The sequence below is a fragment of the Podarcis tiliguerta genome (genome assembly GCF_965153285.1).
Source record: "Podarcis tiliguerta genome assembly, chromosome: 13".
Lineage (NCBI taxonomy): Eukaryota > Metazoa > Chordata > Lepidosauria > Squamata > Lacertidae > Podarcis > Podarcis tiliguerta.
Window position 1 is genome coordinate 41,841,362 of NC_139546.1, and position 18,281 is coordinate 41,859,642.

Sequence of the window (18,281 nt, forward strand, 5' to 3'; positions counted from 1 at the left end):
CTTGGTGGGCAGACTTCAGGCTTGCAAGATCTTTTTTGGGTCCCCCCGGACATCCTCTTTATTTTCCATGATTTGTAGTCATGATGGTTCCAGGAAGGATATATGATATGCTGCTTTCATTTTTTATTATTATTAAGTTTATTTTACAACACACACACACACACACACACACACACACTGATAAAAATGCACAATCAAAAACAAAAAACAATGAAATACAAATAAAACTTAATAACATATGCAAACTTACACAGGTCAAATAATCAACAGTATATATATAGATCTATCATATTTCAATTCTTCTTTTCTTCCAGTTGACTTTCTTCATCCTAAACATGGTTCTCTTTTCGTTTTTGGTAAACTGTCTCCTTAGTTTATTATTACCCCTTTTTCTTTCTATTTTTAGCTTTTATACTATAATTTATTTTGCAGAGGTTAGTTGAAACAAATCCAAGTATTAATTTGAGGACACTGCTTTTTCAGGTATTCTCTATATTTTCCCCATTCTTTTTGAAAATTTTGCTTGGGCTGACCCCTAATGGCTCCTGTCAATCTAGCCAATTCAATATACAGTGGACCCTCCAGATATGAACTTAATTCATCCCGGGGGTCCGTACTTACCCCGAAAAGTCCGTATCCGGAGGCACCACTTCTGCACTCGTGCGCACCTTCATAGAGCGCTTTTGCGCACGGGGCGAAACATGGAAGTATACACTTCTGGGTTTGCCACGTTCGTAACTCAAAATTACGTTACCCGAAGGTAACATAACCCAAGGTACTACTGTAGTCAAATAATTTATCTTGCCACACTTTTTTTGTTGCTATGGTATCTTTTTTCCAATTTTTGCCAGTTAGTATTCTCACAGCCCCTGTAGCGTAAAGGAATAGTCTCTTGTTTTCTCTGGCTATATCTGTGTCTAATATCCCCAATAAAAAAGCTTCTGTTTTCTTAACAAAGTTTTGTTTAGCTCTTCATACACTATGCTGTCATGCTGCTTTCAGTACCATTAGTGACTGAAAAAGTTTTGAGGCAGATAAACTGCTTTGTTTCCAATCAGTGCATGCCTCCATGACTTCCTGCTGTCATCCTCTAACTCAGGGGTCAGCAAACTTTTTTCAGCCGGGGGCCAGTCCACTGTCCCTCAGGCCTTGTGGGGGGCCGGACTATATTTTGAAAAAAAATAAATAAAAATGAATGAATTTCTATGCCCCACAAATAACCCAGAGATGCATTTTAAATAAAAGGACAGATTCTACTCATGTGAAAACATGCTGATTCCCAGGCCATCCACGGGCCGGATTTAGAAGGCGATTGGGCCGGATCTGGCCCCTGGGCCTTAGCTTGCGTGTGTATGTCCCCAGGCCACCCCTCAAATAACTTCACACATAACACGTAATTTTAGTTTCGGTTTTTGGGCACTATTTTGGCCACAACTTTATTAAAATACAAAATCAGTGAGTGGTTGTTTAGACATTGGTTATGACTATCTGTCCCCCCCCCCCCGCCTGGGACAGAACTGACATCCCGAGGTCCGATCGGTAGCCAGTAGAAGGGAAAGTCAAACTTGGGGGTCATTTGAGCTAAGCGTTGGACCCACGCCGCTCACCCCAGCAGCTCCCCGAAAGCTTGTCAGCCCTGGTCCCATGACAGGGATTCCCATGACAGGGATTGGGCGGCCCTGGTCCCATGACAGGGATTGGACGAAATCGTGGCAAGCCCCAGGATTCCTTTAACGGAATTCCCGTCAGCGCAATAGGAGGGGCAGGCACAGCCTATCCTGACCCCTCCACCACCAGCATATTATAACCAATGCCTAACCGCAACCTTACAAGTTGTGATGAATTGCTGAGTAGTAGGCAAAAGCCAAATGGCACAGCCAATCACCAAATGGCAAAATTCCTACTAGGCCCCTGCTCCAAAGCAGACGACCCCATGACAGGCAAAGCAAGGCCAACCGGAAAAGAGGGCGGGTGGGCGGGTGATCCGATGCACTCTGCAAAGAGAAAGAGAAACCAGAGTGCACCAATATTTAAAGACTATGGTCCCACCCACCCAATTTGCAACATACAATTTGCCCCAGCAACCCGGTTACCCAATCATAATGCCAGGCAACAACTCTTAACCTGCCTGGCAACAAGAGGCCTGGCCCAGCGGCCCACACCGCAACACGTGCTCTCATTTATTGGAGAAAACGCTTTGCCTACCCATGCTCTAACTTCTCATATCACGAAAGATCGGGATTGTTGTTGTTTCCAGTTCCACTTTTGTTGCACTACGGCTCTCAGCACACTTAACATACAGCTCCCAGGATTCTTTGAGGAGAAGCCACGATGCTGCTTTAAATGTGCAATGCATTTGGGGTCTTGTTTCCCATCAGTGCATGGCCTGTAACTTGCTGCTGAAAGCTTCCTGGGCTTTGGGGAGGATGGCACCAGCCCTCTGGCAGGATGCGGGAGCCCTGCTGCCTCCTTCCTAAAGTCGGGCCGGATTTGGGAAGGTGGAAGAAGGGCTCCTGGACCCTTTAGAAGAGTTTGGATTGGAATCCCGCTTTATCACTACCCGAAGGAGTCTCAAAGCGGCTAACAATCTCCTTTTCCCTTCCTCCCCCACAACAAACACTCTGTGAGGTGAGTGGGGCTGAGAGACTTCAGAGAAAAGTGACTGGCCCAAGGTCACCCAGCAGCTGCATGTGGAGGAGCAGAGACGCGAACCCGGTTCACCAGATTACGAGTCCACCTCTCTTAACCACTACACCACACTGGCTCTCGCCTAGTCCCCTTAGTACACCCAGGGCCCGATTTAGGTTTGATGAGGCCCTAAGCTACTGAAGGTAATGGGGCCCTCTTATATGTCCAGCTGTCCTTTGTCAACAACAAATTGTCACTGTTTTTTGTGTTGAATAGATGCTATATGGTAATTTATGGACCTAACAGATATCTAAAGTCATTTGCACATAACAAAATATGTATTTTTTCAAAATAATTGTTGAACTGAAATACAATTAAGAAGATAGCTGTCAACATTTCCCTTTTTTAAAGGGAAATTCCCTTATTTCCTCGCAAGAAAAGAGAAAAGTTGACAGCTATGATTAAGAAGAAGTATATTTGGGGGGGGGGGCAAGAGATTGGGGCCCTAAGCTATAGCTTGTTTAGCTTATATGTAAATCTGGCATTGCGCGCACCACAGACCCTGAGATTAAGAGGAGGAAGCTGACAGGTGGTGCCAAACTCTGGACTTTTTGAAAGGACAGGCAGCTGTGGGATGGCAGACTGAGGTGATGGACACTGTTTCCTTTGCCCTAATAAGGCCAGCCTGCATTGAGCTGTAGCACGAAGTCCAAACTGCCAGCTGCACCGCTCTGTTTGCTGCTGTGTTGAACATACAGAGCTGCATTATACTGTGCCTGCATCTGCTCCATTCAGAGTCTCTAGCACTGATGTTTCCCATCCTGGTGTCCTGACCCTCTGACAGGGGATGCTGGCATAAACCTGAGATTTTTCCTTTTTTGCGTTCAAAGCATTTGCTGTACTATTGAGCGCAGTGCCTCCCTAGTGGTATAACTCAAGCCAATGCTGCAAACCAGCACAAACAGATTTGCTCCTTTAATTCCCCTTTTCTCTCCAGGATTTCTCCTCCAACCTGGGCTTCCTGATTACATTATTCGTTGCCCTGGCAATCTTCAGCCTCATCCTGATCCTCGTGTGCATAGAGAGCTTCTTCCAGCAATGCACCCGGATCTTCTCCGCCATCATCTGGACCTGCCTGATGACCATGGGCTATGTCTTTGTCTTCACCGGAGGGGTGGTCAGTGCCTGGGATCAGGTGAGGGGCTCAGGCTGCATCCTGAAAATTAAAATGAGGAATAGGAGGAGCCTTCGGAGACCTGAGTCTTGAGGGGCCTTCAGCATAGTGAACCTACACCCCCTTCTGCATTGGCAGCCCTCTTCTGATTGACATCTGGGGGCATGCCATTATACCGTACTGACCCGAATATAAGCCTCACTTTCCCCCCAAATTCCAACCATGAAAAGTTAAAAGTGTGGCTTAAATTCACAACCTTACAAAAATTGGCTTTTACCAAATCGCTGCTGAAACAGACATACGGTAAAACGGAACAGGTGTGAGTGCCTGTGAAATTTTAAGGGCGTGGCTGATATTCAGGTATTACAACAAAACCAAAACACCAAACTGGCTTGCAAATATAAACGGCAATTTTACTTAGTTCAGCAAATTAAAGAGCAACGTGCATATCAAAGCCTGGAGATACTTATAGACATACAGTCAACCAAGGGCAGAACTCTGCCAATAATGTATACAGTGGTACCTCGGGTTCAGAACTTAATTCGTTCCGGAGGTCCGTTCTTAACCTGAAACTGTTCTTAACCTGAGGTACCACTTTAGCTAATGGGGCCTCCTGCTGCCGCCGCGTGATTTCTGTTCTCATCCTGAAGCAAAGTTCTTAACCCGAGGTACTATTTCTGGGTTAGCAGAGTATGTAACCTGAAGCGTCTGTAATCTGAGGTACCACTGTATAATAATAGTGTCTTAGCACAGCTGAAACAAGCAAATCGTTCTACAGTTAGTTATCTACTGGAAGCTCAAAGTCATGTAAGGTTGTAAGAAAGGGTTCTTCACATGGCCATATGTAGAGGCAGGGGTCATGTTCAAAGAACATCTAGACAGGAATTGCGCACCTGGGACTGGGCACCCGGGGGGGGGGGACCAGGCAGATCTTTGCACCCCGGCGCCACATATGCTTAAGACAGCCCTGCCTCCAGGGTATCAGGCAGGGAACATTTGCAGCCCTACTTGTAGATTGGTGACTGATATGGAAGAAACAGATAATAATAATAATAATAATAATAATAATAATAATAATAATAATTTATTATTTGTACCCCACCCATCTGGCTGGGTTTCCCCAGCCACTCTGGGCGGCTTCCATAGAAACAAAAAATACAGTAAAATATCACAGATTAAAAGCTTCCCTGAACAGGGCTGCCTTAAGATGTCTTCTAAATGTCAGGTAGTTATTTATCGCTTTGACATCTGCTGGGAGGGCGTTCCACAGGGCGGGTGCCACTACCGAGAAGGCCCTCTGCCTGGTTCCCTGTAGCTTTGCTTCTCGCAATGAGGGAACCGCCAGAAGGCCTCGGAACTGAACCTCAGTGTCTGGGCAGAACGATGAATATTATGTGTGGAAAAACTGGGAGTAGGCAAGTTATTGACAATGGGTCTGAGGGATGCTTGTTCCAAAGTCAGCATGAACGTGGCAGAAACCAGATTGTGGCCCACGTAGGACCACGTAGGACCAGCCTTGGTGAAGACTTGATGTTTTAATCTGCTGAAATGAGGTTGCTTTTTAATGTTGTAACCTCGTTTTTAAGTTGTATTTCAATCAACTTGTTTTATATTTGGTGTTAGCCACCCTGAGCCCGGTCTTGGCTGGGGAGGGCGGGGTATAAATAAATAATAATAATTATTATTATTATTATTAATTATTGTTATTATTATTATTATTATTATTCCCTGACCCTCGATTTTCTTTCCCCGACTAGTGGAATTTACACATTCCTAATTTCCCTCCTGTCACAAGGAGAACTGACGCCACTTTCTTTTCTCCCAAAGGTCTCCTTCTTCCTCTTCATCATCTTCACCGTCTACACCATGTTGCCCGTTGGCATGAAAGATGCCGTGGCTGCCGGCTTGGTCTCCTCCCTCTCCCACATCGTCGTCCTGAGCGTCTACCTCTCTCTGGGGCGCGGCTCGCGGTCGGAGCTAGCGCTGCAGGTAAGTGGGGCCCTGTAACCCGTCCGTGCTTCGCATCACAAGGTGGGCCGATGGGACATTCCTAGGAATTCCTGTTGTGCGTGGGGAAATTCCCTTTGAGGGGACGCTCACAGCAAATTCAGCATGAGTCTGACCTCATTCAGTAATGCATTACCGGACAGAGTCCGACAGAGTCTGTGAGAGCATTTCCATTAGCACACACCCTATATCGGAAATGTACATCATCTTAGCTGCTTCATCCTCTAGCCAACCAGCTTCTGCCACCCTGGCATCTCGCCATCTCTTCATCCAATCACAGACTTTGAAATCGCTTATTCCACCCAAGCTTTTTGCCGTACATTCAGTGCCTTCCTTGCACTTTTTCTGGAGTTGCTTTTCACTCTAACAATCAGCGCTGGGCTCCTCTTAAACCAGATCTGTGGTCAGGCTGCACTCTTGCGTGGTGACGCTGGCCTTACTGATAATGGGCCTTGCAGAATTTCTACCCTGAGGTATCATTACATTTGTATCCTATATTTTGTCCAAGAAGCTCTAGGTTGTAGACATGGTTCTCCCCTTAATCCCCACAACAATTGTGCGAGGTAGGCCAGGCTGAGAGTCAGTACTGGCCCGAGGTCACCCAGGGAGCTTTGTGGGTGAATGGGGAATTTAACCTTTGTATCCCACAGTCCTATGGCTCATCCAGACTTCCTTTTGTGCCATGCTTTCCATGTCTAAGCAGGGTGTTTTTTGGACGGTCCTTGTGCTTTCGCTGAGAAAACCTGCATTTTACTCCTGAAAACCTGGTTGTGATTAAACACAGAGCTTTAAAGCCCAGATCTGGGCCTAGAAACATGGCACAAGAGGAAGTTGGATGAATCCCTCATCCAACACGCAGAAAAAGTACCCCACACTGGCTTCTTTTTTTAGCACTGCACTGTGTCATGGTCACCTCCCAGACTTTCTTCGCCGTACAACCTCTCTTTTTGCACCTGCCTCCAGCTCCTGGCCAATCTCGTCATCTTTGTCTGCGGGAACCTGGTGGGTGCCTACCATAAGCACTTGATGGAGGTGGCCTTGGGGGAGACCTTCCATGAAACCTTCAACCTCATCCAATCCCGAGTCAAGCTGGAGTCTGAGAAGAGGCACCAGGTGAGTACGGAGAATAGCTTTGCGCACAGAAGGTTCCATTCCAGGTAGGGCATGGAAAGGATTCCAGCCCAAAACCTTGGACAGCAGCTGCCAGTCCATGAAGATGAGCCTCTCCCAACCTGTGGCCCTCCAGATACTGCCTGACTACAACTCCCATCATCCCTGACCATAGGCTGTGCTGGCTGGGGCTGATGGGATCGTAGTCCATAACACCTGGAAGGCACCAAGTTGGGGAACACTGTAGATAATATTGAGCAGGATGGACCGACCATCTGACATGGTAGAGTAGCTTCCTATCATCCTATGTCCTGGATCAGGCCCTTCTGGCCTGCATCCATTCCATCAGGCCTTTGATTTACGCACAAGAGAGATGTCAGAGCTTAAACCTTCCTGGAGGTTACCAGTAAAGGCTGGATGTTCTTCTGCCCATGCACAGAGGAGCTATTTTCCTCTCCAATCATAGACAAAGAAAGGCCCCTTCAAACTCATTGCACGGGGAACTCCCAGGTTCTGACACTTGTAAAAAGAGCTCAGCAACAAACCAATTAATGCTGAAGGTAGCATAGCATTCATTCAGTTCAGTATTGGAAGGGTACTATAAACTGACTTAGGGACGCGGATGGCGCTGTGGGTTAAACCACAGAGCCTAGGACTTGCCTATCAGAAGGTCGGTGGTTCAAATCCCCGCGACAGGGTGAGCTCCCGTTGCTGGTCCCTGCTCCTGCCCACCTAGCAGTTCGAAAGCACGTCAAAGTGCAAGTAGATAAATAGGTACCACTCCAGCGGGAAAGTAAACAGCGTTTCCGTGCACTGCTCTGGTTCACCAGAAGTGACTTAGTCATGCTGGCCGCATGACCCGGAAGCTGTACGCCGGCTCCCTCGGCCAATAAAGCGAGATGAGCGCTGCAACCCCAGAGTCGGCCATGACTGGACCTAATGGTCAGGGGTCCCTTTACCTTTACCTTTTTATAAACTGACTTGGTTGTTCCTTATTCCTCCTCCCACCACCTTGCTGTGCTGATCCTCCTAGGAGCATCTGCTTCTCTCCATCCTTCCTGCCTACATTGCCTTGGAAATGAAGGCTGAGATCATCGAGAGGCTCCGGGATGGAGGCCAGGCCCAGCACCGTCACGAGGGCACCAATAATTTCCACAACCTCTACGTCAAGCGCCACGAAAACATCAGGTACTTCCTTTTGACGCCATCTGTCATCTACAAGATTGCCTGACCTGATGTATGTGGATTAGGGCTGAACAACTGGGAGGTGGTTGGGGGAATCCCACTCCACCCCACGGTTCCACACAACATCTTTCGTTTCTCTCTGCCTCACCCTCTCGCAGCATCCTATATGCCGACATTGTTGGGTTCACGCTCTTGGCCAGCGAATGCTCCCCAAAGGAGCTAGTCCTCATGCTTAACGAACTCTTTGGCAAGTTTGACCAGATCGCCAAGGTGAGTCAGAGAATATCTTCCCTCCATAAATACCCTTCCTGTGCCTTAAAACAGTTTGTACTTCTTAGATTGGAGTTGGGGAACCTGATGTAGGAATACAGCTCCCATTACCCCTGGTCATTGGTCAGGGGCTGATGGGAGGTTGAATCCAGTGACATGCAGGGAAATCTTGTACACAAGAAGCTGGTGTGAAATTAAGTTAAATTGGCAGAAGAGTGTGCTATATCCAAACTCCAATCTGGAGCAGATCTGCTGGCTGAGCTGGACTAAGCTTGGCAGAGAGAAAACAAGCCTTTAAACAGAGTTAGAGGACCCTTTTTGCAGACGTAACTTATACCAGGTTCCCAGGTTACATGACCCAGGTGAACAGGCTTAGGATGCAGCCTTAACTCCCTTTTCCAGGATTTATGCCAGCCCCCCCCCCCCCCCAAATCCTTGGTGGTGCAGTTGTGAAGGGTGCTGTGATTTGTGAGAACCCCCCCCCCCCACTTCCTATTCCCCTCCCAGAGCTACAATTCTCAGAGCGGATTAACAATCAGTGCCTTTCTTCAGGGAAATTTGGGGAAATTGTGCTGTGGTGGCCATAGAAACATTCTACCCCTCTGTGCAGAAATGGTACCCTAGCTGAGCAGCCCTAAGCCAGTGAGTCATGATGTGTACGTTGCCAAGGAAACCGAGATGTTGTCTCAGGTGGCAAACTTCATCCTCAACCCTCTTCCCTCCCAGGATAACGAGTGCATGAGAATCAAGATCTTGGGCGACTGCTACTACTGCGTCTCTGGGCTGCCTGTGTCGCTGCCCAACCACGCCCGGAACTGCGTCAAGATGGGCCTTGACATGTGCCAGGCCATCAAGTGAGTGGAGTGGGGGAGGCAGTTGGCAGGTGAAATGAGAGGGAGGGGGAGGAAAAATTGGGGGAAGGATCCCAAGTCATGAATGAGGTCTGAGCAGCAGCAACATTGGGGTGCTCTGGTTTGGTACATGTGCCATTCAAGATCTACAACTCCATCTTTTAATGTTATATAACATATTGGTAACCTATATTGTAAGCTATATATGTTTAAGGAAGTTTTTAATATTTAATGCTGTATTATTTTAAACATTCGATTGGGAGCCGCCCAGAGTGGCTGTGGAAACTCAGCCAGATGGGTGGGGTGGGTATGTATGTATGTATATATGTATGTATGTATGTATGTATGTATGTATGTATGTATAAATAAATAAATAAATAAATTTCCATAGATAATTCACCTTTAAAGTCCTAAATATCCTGGGCCCGGGTTACTTCAGGGACTGTCTCTCCCAGTATGAGCCTGCAATCTCTAGATCAGTGGTCCCCAAGTTTTTCAGGCCATAAACTAATCCCCGGTGCTCCCCTACCCTAACCTACAAAAATATATTATTTAGAATAGTGCTTTGCATGGTCCGCTAAGGAAGACAGTAACACAATAAAATTCAAAACAGTAACAATGAATTGCACGTTTATTCAAACCCCAGTTTAAACTATTTAGTTTAATTAATTCAATAGAATCAATGAACTCGATACAGCGATACCAGCCATGACTAATGGCATCTTTCAACAATTTAGAATCGTACATACAAATGTGACCAAAGGAAAGAGCTCTGGAAGCAACAAGAGCCGCAAAACATTGCATATGAACAGAGGAAGGTGTTTTGCTCTAGCTCTAGCCAGTCATGAATAAGAGATCAAAGCACTGGGAGGGACCCACCTCCAGTGCCCCACTGCCATCCCTTGCTTCTTAGTACCCCCCTAGGTAATCCCACCTACGGGGTGGGGACAATACCACCCACTTTGAGAACCGTAGCTCTGGATAAGACTTCTTCAACCTGATGCCCACTTACTTGTCTCAGATCTTGTTGGACTCCAACTCCCATCAGCCCCAGCCAGCATAGTCAACAGGCAGGATTTATGAGAGATGTAGTCCAGCAACATAGAATCACAGAATTGTTGAGTTGAAAGGGACCCCATGGGTCTTCTAGTGCAACCCTCCCTGCCCAAGGTGGGGCTCAAACTCACAACCCCGAGATTAAGTGTCTCATGTTCTACCAACTGATATTTAATCACTCCCTGACTTCTTTTAAAAAAGACTGGTAGAATGTTACTGACTTGTTAGGGATGTGGGTGAGCCTCTTGGGCTTGGCGATCGGAAGGTCAGCAGTTCAAATCCCCGCAACAGAGTGAGCTCCCGTTGCTCTGCCCCAGCTCCTGCCAACCGAGTTTGAAAGCATACCAGTGCAAGTAGATAAATAGGTACTGCTGTGACAGGAAGGTAAATGGCATTTCCATGTGCTCTGGCTTACATCACGGTGTTCTGTTGCACCAGAAGCGGTTTAGTCATGCTGACCCATGACCCAGAAAGCTGTCTGTGGACAAACACCAGCTGCCTTGGCCTGAAAGCAAGATGAGCACCGCAACCCCATAGTCACCTTTGACTGGACTCCACCGTCCTGGGGTCCTTCACCTTTTACCTTTTGTGTTGTTGTTTAGTTTGTCCGACTCTTCGTGACCCCATGGACCAGAGCACACCAGGCACTCCTGTCTTCCACTGCCTCCCGCAGTTTGGTCAAACTCATGTTCGTAGCTTCGAGAACACTGTCCAACCATCTCCTCCTCTGTCGTCCCCTTCTCCTTGTGCCCTCAAATCTTTCCCAACATCAGGGTCATTTCAAGGGAGTCTTCTCTTCTCATGAGGTGGCCAAAGTCTTGGAGCCTCAGCTTCAGGATCTGTCCTTCCAGTGAGCACTCAGCGCTGATTTCCTTCAGAATGGCTAGGTTTGATCTTCTTGCAGTCCATGGGACTCTCAAGAGTCTCCTCCAGCACCATAATTCAAAAGCATCAATTCTTCGGCAATCAGCCTTCTTTGTGGTCCAGCTCTCACTTCCATACATCACTCCTGGGAAAACCATAGCTTTAACTATACAGACCTTTGTCGGCAAGGTGATGTCTGACTTGCTATTTTAATTTCTGAAATACAGTACTGAGGTTTGTCCCTCCCCCCCTCACTTTTAATTGCTTCCATTTATTTCGTTACTATTTTGGATCAGGCATTTTTAATAAAATGCAAACGTATTTTGTCCTGCTTGTCCTCTCCCAAATAGGAAGCTGCGTGATGCCACTGGAGTGGACATCAACATGAGAGTCGGAGTCCATTCGGGGAACGTCCTGTGTGGGGTGATTGGGCTCCAGAAGTGGCAGTACGACGTCTGGTCCGATGATGTGACGCTAGCCAATCACATGGAAGCAGGAGGTGTGCCAGGGTGAGGGAAGCGACATGGTGAGAGGGAATGCTCCCACTTTGGTCCAGGAAAGGCTTTGGTTGTTGCTTATGTAAGATTGGAGGCTGGCCCCTAGTGGCCTAGCAAGGAATCTCAACAACAACCAAACAAATCTAGTGGTACCTCCATTTATGAACTTAATTCGTTCCGGAGGTCCATTCTTAACCCGAAACTGTTCTTAACCTGAGGCGCGCTTTCATTAATGGGGCCTCCTGCTGCCGCCATGCCACCAGTGCGCGACTTCCACTCGCACTCCGGGGCAAAGTTTGCTACCTAGAACACCTACTTCCAGGTTAGCGGAGCTCGTAACCTGAAACATTCGTAAAGAGGATGGTACGTAACCAGAGGTTCCACTGTAACTGATGATACACATATTTGACTGTGTTGCTCTTTGTGGGACAGAGTGCAGGCTCTAGTGCTGCTACAATGCTATTGAGATACAATGAAAGTAGCGACCAAGCAGACCCTGGTGTATTGCGGTAGTTCTAGGGCAGGGGCTAGACCCAGAATCTTGTAGGTTCCAGGTTGGGACTGGAAGAATCGGTCCAGTCTATGGGCGATTGAAATCCCGGCTGAGGACGTCGGGACCAGGGGTAAGATGGCGGGGTGGGAGCAGGAATGAGAGTCCAGAAGCCAGGGGTCCAAGGGTCAGGAAGCAGGGTGTCATGAAGTCAAGGGTCCGAGGGTCGAGAAGCAAGGAGTCACGAAGTCAAGGGTCCGAGTAAAAAAGCAAGGAGTTAAGAAGCCGAGATCTGAGGATCAGGAAGCAAGAAGCCAAACGCAGCAAGGCAGGAAACGAGCTGCTGTGGCAAAGAGCCGAAGGGAAATGCTGATCTTATATCCCTTCCTGGCTCTTGCCACCAGGTGCAGTGAGTTACCAAGCAGCCTCACCTGTGCAGCCGCGCCTTGCCTCTCCAGGACAATCTTAGGAAGGGCCCAGTCCTGTGAAGCCCTACTGGTCACAGGGCCTGGCTCCTGCACACACTCCTGACAGAACCAAATTCAAAGACAAAGCCATTTCCCATCCCCAGGGAGATGATGTTGCGGGCTGGGAGCAAGCCCTCCCCACGGGCATGGGGCGGGATAGCCCCTGCGCCATTGGTTGGTCCTAGGCCGCATCAACTGAAGGCTGTCCAATCTGGACGGTCTAGGGGCGTGGCGTGGGCTATTTAAACTGCCCACGGCTGAGGACATGTTCCTTTCCTCCCTGCTCGGTCAGTTCCCCCCCCCCCCCCCTTAGGTTATCTCCTGACCTTGCTATGGACTTTGGTTGGTCACTTGTTTTTTAACAGGGGCCTGGTAAGAATTTTTTCCACTTGGCAAATTGGCATCAGCCATTTGGTTTTCGCCTACCTCATAGCAATTTGTCACAAATTAGTAAGGTTTGGTGGTTAGGCATTGGAATATTAGGTTGAAGGTGAGGGGACGTAGTGGCCATCACCTACCCCTCCTATTTCAAGGGTATTCCGTTAAAGGAATCTGAGAGACGTGGTCCCATCGAAAGCCCCAGACGGGGGGCTAGGGCCATGGCACGACCCCTAGCAGTGACCCTGGGGGAGTTCCTAGTTGATGTGCATCAGCAGGGCTCCCCCTTCTGGTGGTTAACGCTTCCAAGACTCCTGCGGATGGACAGGAGTCAGATGTAGTCATTTGGTTTCCAATGCCTAAGCCAATGCCACTCACATTCTGTAACCAATAAAGTTGTGGCCTTTCTCGCCCATTAACCTAAAAAACTTTTCCATGTGTCTTTATTCCACTTCCCAGTAGGCTTTGGGACCTTGCCATGCAACGAAGGATCTGGTGGGCTGGAGGTGGCAAAGCTTAGCAGTTTAGGGGCAGATCCTGGATGGAATTGGTAGGTAGCTGTGGGCTTAGTAGAAGGTGTTGGGTTAGGGATGGAGCCTACTAGGATAGGGGTGGAGCCTGACTGAAATTTATAGGTGGAGCTTAGTAGAATGTGGTGGATTGGGGTGGAGCCTGCCTGAAACTGGTGGCTCCACACCATGCGAGAATGTGATGCGGCGAGTTTCAGGTGGAGACTGCTAGGTTAGGAGCAGAGGCTGGCCAAAAATGGGGGGTAGAAGTGGAGCTTCATAGAAACTGGTGGGTTAAAGGTAAAGCATGGGAAAATCTGGCCTTTGTTGGCTTTTCATATCCCAATACAGGTTCCCTGCCAGAAGAGTATTTTACTGCTCAGGCTGGGACAGTACTGGCCAGTTGACCACTTTACCGCTATTTAATGTTGTAGACATTGCAATTAAATTAGCTATCAGTTCTCCACCTCCTTTATAAACTATATCTATCAAAAAAAAAAAATATTCCAACACAATGTTCAAATTCTCCCTTGAAAAATAATACCTTTTGTTGCTTCTCAGCTGCTCCCTGGAGGCAGTGAAGAGGAATTACATGAATTTGTGTGTATTTGATGACAGTTATTGCAGTGGCGGAGCAAGCCGATTGGGCGCCCGGGGGTGGGTCCAGCTGGGGCAAGCTGGGGCAGGATGCTCCGTGGGACCTTCAAGGAGTCTGCCTGCCTCCTCCCACTCAGCCACCCTACAGCTGAGGGGGAGGCGGCGGGCAGACCGTTTGGGGCAGCGCGGAGCCTGCGGGCGCTCAAGCCACTGTGCCACTCCCAGGAGAGATGCGTAGCTTGGGTGGGCTGCAGGCTCTGCGGTGAGTCCCGCCTGGCATTTTGTCACCCCCCCTCAGTGGTGACACCCGGGGCAGACTGCCACAACCAAACCCCTTCCGCTGCCTCTGAGTTGTTGTATGATGAACAAGTGGCCTCTGTCTGTCCGTTCTGTTGTACAGTGGTACCTCGGGTTACATACGCTTCAGGTTACATATGCTTCAGGTTACAGACTCCACTAACCCAGAAATAATACCTCAGATTAAGAACTTTGCTTCAGGATGAGAACAGAAATTGTGGCGCGGCGGCAGCAGGAGGCCCCATTAGCTAAACCGGTGCTTCAGGTTAAGAACAGTTTCAGGTTAAGAACAGACCTCCGGAAGGAATTAAGTTCTTAACCTGAGGTACCACTGTATACATAGATAATACTCCATTTGCCACCTGGGGTGACCTCTAGTGGTGCATGCAGGGAAATGTCCTAAATGGGGGGGAACTGTACCTCTGTGTCCTTGCCTGCTTCTTCTGTATCCATCTACATTCCCATCTCTTTTTCCTTTCAGGAGGGTTCATATCACGGAGGCCACGTTGCTGCACCTGGGTGGGGCCTACGCTGTGGAGGAAGTTTGTTTCTGGCCACGAGACTCTTACCTGAGGGAGAACAAAATCAAAACCTTCCTGGTCGTTGATCCCAGGGTGAGGAGATCTGCTTTGAAGCTGGAGGTGGTGCATCCACTTTTTAGGGGAGAGGGGAAAAAGGAAAAAAGCTTCACCTGGACTTCCTAGTCTGTGATAGATAGTTATCAGCCAGTTTCCATCACTTCTTGGAAAAGAGATTGAGATGGTTGTGGTGGAACAGCTGCAGGTATACTTTGGTGAAACTTGCTATCTAGACAAATCTTTCCCAACCTCAGGTCCCCATATATTGTTGGAATACAACTTCCATCATCCCTAGCTAGCAGAACCAGTGGGCAGGGATGATGGGAGTTGTAGTCCAACAAGGTGGGACCCATGGTTGAGAAAGGCTGGTGTAAACCCATATTAATCTGATTTCAAACCTGGTTTTGGAACCCACTCAGCCTTGGTCACCCTTATCAGTGATCTCTATTAGGATAAGGACATTCAGAGTCTAATCTTGCTTCTTTTCCTGGATCTCCCTGCAACTTTTGATAGCATTGGCCTCGGTATCCTCCTGGATTGGCTTTCTGAGATGTATGTTCTAGGGCTGCCATACATCCGGAATTCCTGGACATATCTTGGATTTGTCCGTCGGAAATAGGGTTTGGGTGTAATGTGTGAAAATCAGTAAAAATGTCTGGCCACCCATATTGGAAGTGTTGATTTTATGCTAAATTTCCTTTACCCTAAAAGCTCAAAAAATTCAACTATTTTGGAGATTTTGCAGAAAAACCTCAGCAATTTTGCCCCCCCCCCACACTTTTGAAATATGGCAACCCTATTGGCAGGGGTGTAGCTAGCTGCTCTGGCACCCAGAGCAGTGGGGACGTGGCAAGCCGCCTACGGGGGTGCTGCAGTGAACTGCGAATAGGGCGCCGGTGCAAACCGTGTATGGGGACACCGCACCAATCTGCCCAGGGGGGCGGCGCAGTGAGCTGCCCACGGAGTCCGCTTGGCAGACGCAAGCCCCACGCTGCCGTTTCAGGCAGCGTGGGGCCCCGAGCCACTGTGTCACTCCCAGGAGAGATGTGTGGCTTGGGCGCACTGCAGGCCAGGCCCCATGGTAAGTGCCGACCCCTGCACTGTGCCATTTTGTCACCCCCCTCAAGGATGATGCCCGGGGTGGTGCACCCTCACACTCCCCCTCCTACAGAATGGCTCTGGGGGATTGCTCATTGGCCCCTTGGCATTTAAATAGTAGTAGTAGTAGTAAAAATAAATAAATAAATATTTTATTTATACCCCGTCCTCCCCAGCCAGAGCTGGGCTCAGGGTGGCTAACACCAATAAAATCACAGTAAAAACATAATGGGGGGGGGAGAGAAAAAAGGGGGGAAAACCAATTTAAAAAACAGGTTAAAATGCAATTTAAAATGCAGCCTCATTTTAAAAGTAGCCGATAGATCAAGACCATAAGGGGAGGGCAACATAAGGGTCCGACTGAGTCCAAACCAAAGGCCAGGCGGAACAGCTCTGTCTTGCAGGCCCTGCGGAAAGATGTCAAGTCCCACAGGGCCCTAGTCCATAGCTGTCAACCTTCCCTTTTTTGGTGGGAAATTCCCTTATTCCAGTGTTGTTTCCTGCTGCTTCCCGCTGCAATCCTGGATTGTTAGATAGCCTGTAGACTGTCCCCGGGATGGGTGAGGCTGCTGATCCCTTATTTTCAAATCTGAAAGTTGACAGCTATGCCCTGGTCTCTTGTGACAGAGCATTCCACCAAGTCGGGGCCAGTACTGAAAAGGCCCTGTCCCTAGTTGAGACCAATCTCAGGGCACACTTTTGTCCCCAATGCTATGCAGCATCTATGTGAAGCCGTTGGGAGCTGTCATTAAGGGATATGGAGCAAAGTGTTGCCGGTGTGCTGCTGACACACAGCTCGGTTTCTCCATGACATCTGAATTGGGAGTGACTGTGCAGGCTCTAGACCAGTGTCAAGCCACAGTTGTGGGTTCCTCCACTTCAGGCAGTGCGATGTGTTGGCCCTCAGTGCGATTGTGTCACTGTATGTAGTCCTCGATATATGGATGCTGCTGACTGGGGTTTGTCACTCAGGACTTCCACTTGCTCTTCTGCTTCCTGTTGTCTTTAGGCTGAAGAAGAGACCTCCAGCGGCACCCTCTCACCTGCGCCAGGTGAGGGCTACAAGATGAGGGCCCCAGCGCGGATGACTCGCTACCTGGAGTCGTGGGGGGCAGCCAAACCCTTTGCCAACCTCAAAAACCTTGACAACCTCCCCGCAGAACCCGCAGGGTTTGTCCGGAGCAACTACTCGGTACGTCCAGCAGGTTGTGCTCATGTCAATGCAAGGACATGTGCCGAGAACCCTCAAGCCATTTAAGCTGCCCCTTTTCTTTTCTTTTTATATATTTTTATAAATTTTTTAAACATACAGTGGTGCCTCGCAAGACGAAAAGAATCCGTTCCGCGAGTCTCTTCGTCTAGCAGTTTTTTCGTCTTGCGAAGCAACCCTATTAGCGGATTAGTGGATTAGCGCTATTAGCGGTTTAGCGGCTATTAGCGGCTATTAAAGGCTTAAGGGATTAGTGGATTAGCTGCTAAAAGGCTATTAGCAGCTTAGTGCCTTAGAAAAAGGGGGTGGGGAGCGAAAAAAAATCGCAAGAATCGCAAGACATTTTCGTCTTGCGAAGAAAGCCCATAGAGAAATTCGTCCTGCGAAGCGCATTGAAAAAGGGAAAACCCTTTCGTCTAGCGGGTTTTCCGTCTTGCGAGGCATTCGTCTTGCGGGGCACCACTGTATTTCCAACAATCATTTAACATAATTTCATATCATATACAATTTTTAGACTTCCATCAACTGCATTTTTCAGTCTTTTTCACTTGATTTACATTTCTTAATTTCTCTACTACTTTTAATATTCTTTAACTAATACCTCTCTTTATAATCTTCCTTGCAATATTTCATATAGTGCTCCTTACAGAACTTCTTGCAGTTCTGCTAGCGTAATCTGCTGATTACAGTTGCTTTTCAAATAGTTCGCATATTTATTCTAGTCTTCTGAGAATCTCTGGTCCTGCAGCTTTCGAATCCTTTCTGTCATCTTATCTAATTCTGCATAGTCCATTAATTTCATCTGCCATTCTTCTTTCGTTGGCAATTCTTCTTGTTTCCTGAGCTGCCCCTGTTCAGCCCCCATGTTTATTTTGGCAAAACGGATTACGGAGAAGCTTCTACTGTTCTCTCTAGTCCATCTGAGCTTGCGCGCAAAGGTTCAAAAGCATGTTTTTAGAAATGAGAGCAGAAATGAGATTATTTTATCAACCGCACTCACACGTCTTTGAAGCAA

General features: G+C 48.1%; 1 protein-coding gene across 5 annotated transcripts in view; it reads left to right on the forward strand.

The window, feature by feature from the left end:
- The window catches only part of ADCY4 (adenylate cyclase 4), a 68,277-nt gene that overhangs the window by 19,116 nt on the left and 30,880 nt on the right, over nucleotides 1-18,281 (forward strand). For all 5 annotated transcript variants that reach the window (XM_083410101.1, XM_083410098.1, XM_083410099.1 and 2 more), the window contains exons 3-11: nucleotides 3,626-3,823; nucleotides 5,630-5,791; nucleotides 6,773-6,922; nucleotides 7,953-8,107; nucleotides 8,263-8,374; nucleotides 9,101-9,228; nucleotides 11,496-11,654; nucleotides 14,862-14,994; nucleotides 17,066-17,248. In XM_083410101.1, the coding sequence (XP_083266227.1) occupies nucleotides 3,626-3,823; nucleotides 5,630-5,791; nucleotides 6,773-6,922; nucleotides 7,953-8,107; nucleotides 8,263-8,374; nucleotides 9,101-9,228; nucleotides 11,496-11,654; nucleotides 14,862-14,994; nucleotides 17,066-17,248 (1,380 nt within the window). The remainder of the gene's footprint in view (nucleotides 1-3,625; nucleotides 3,824-5,629; nucleotides 5,792-6,772; nucleotides 6,923-7,952; nucleotides 8,108-8,262; nucleotides 8,375-9,100; nucleotides 9,229-11,495; nucleotides 11,655-14,861; nucleotides 14,995-17,065; nucleotides 17,249-18,281) is intronic.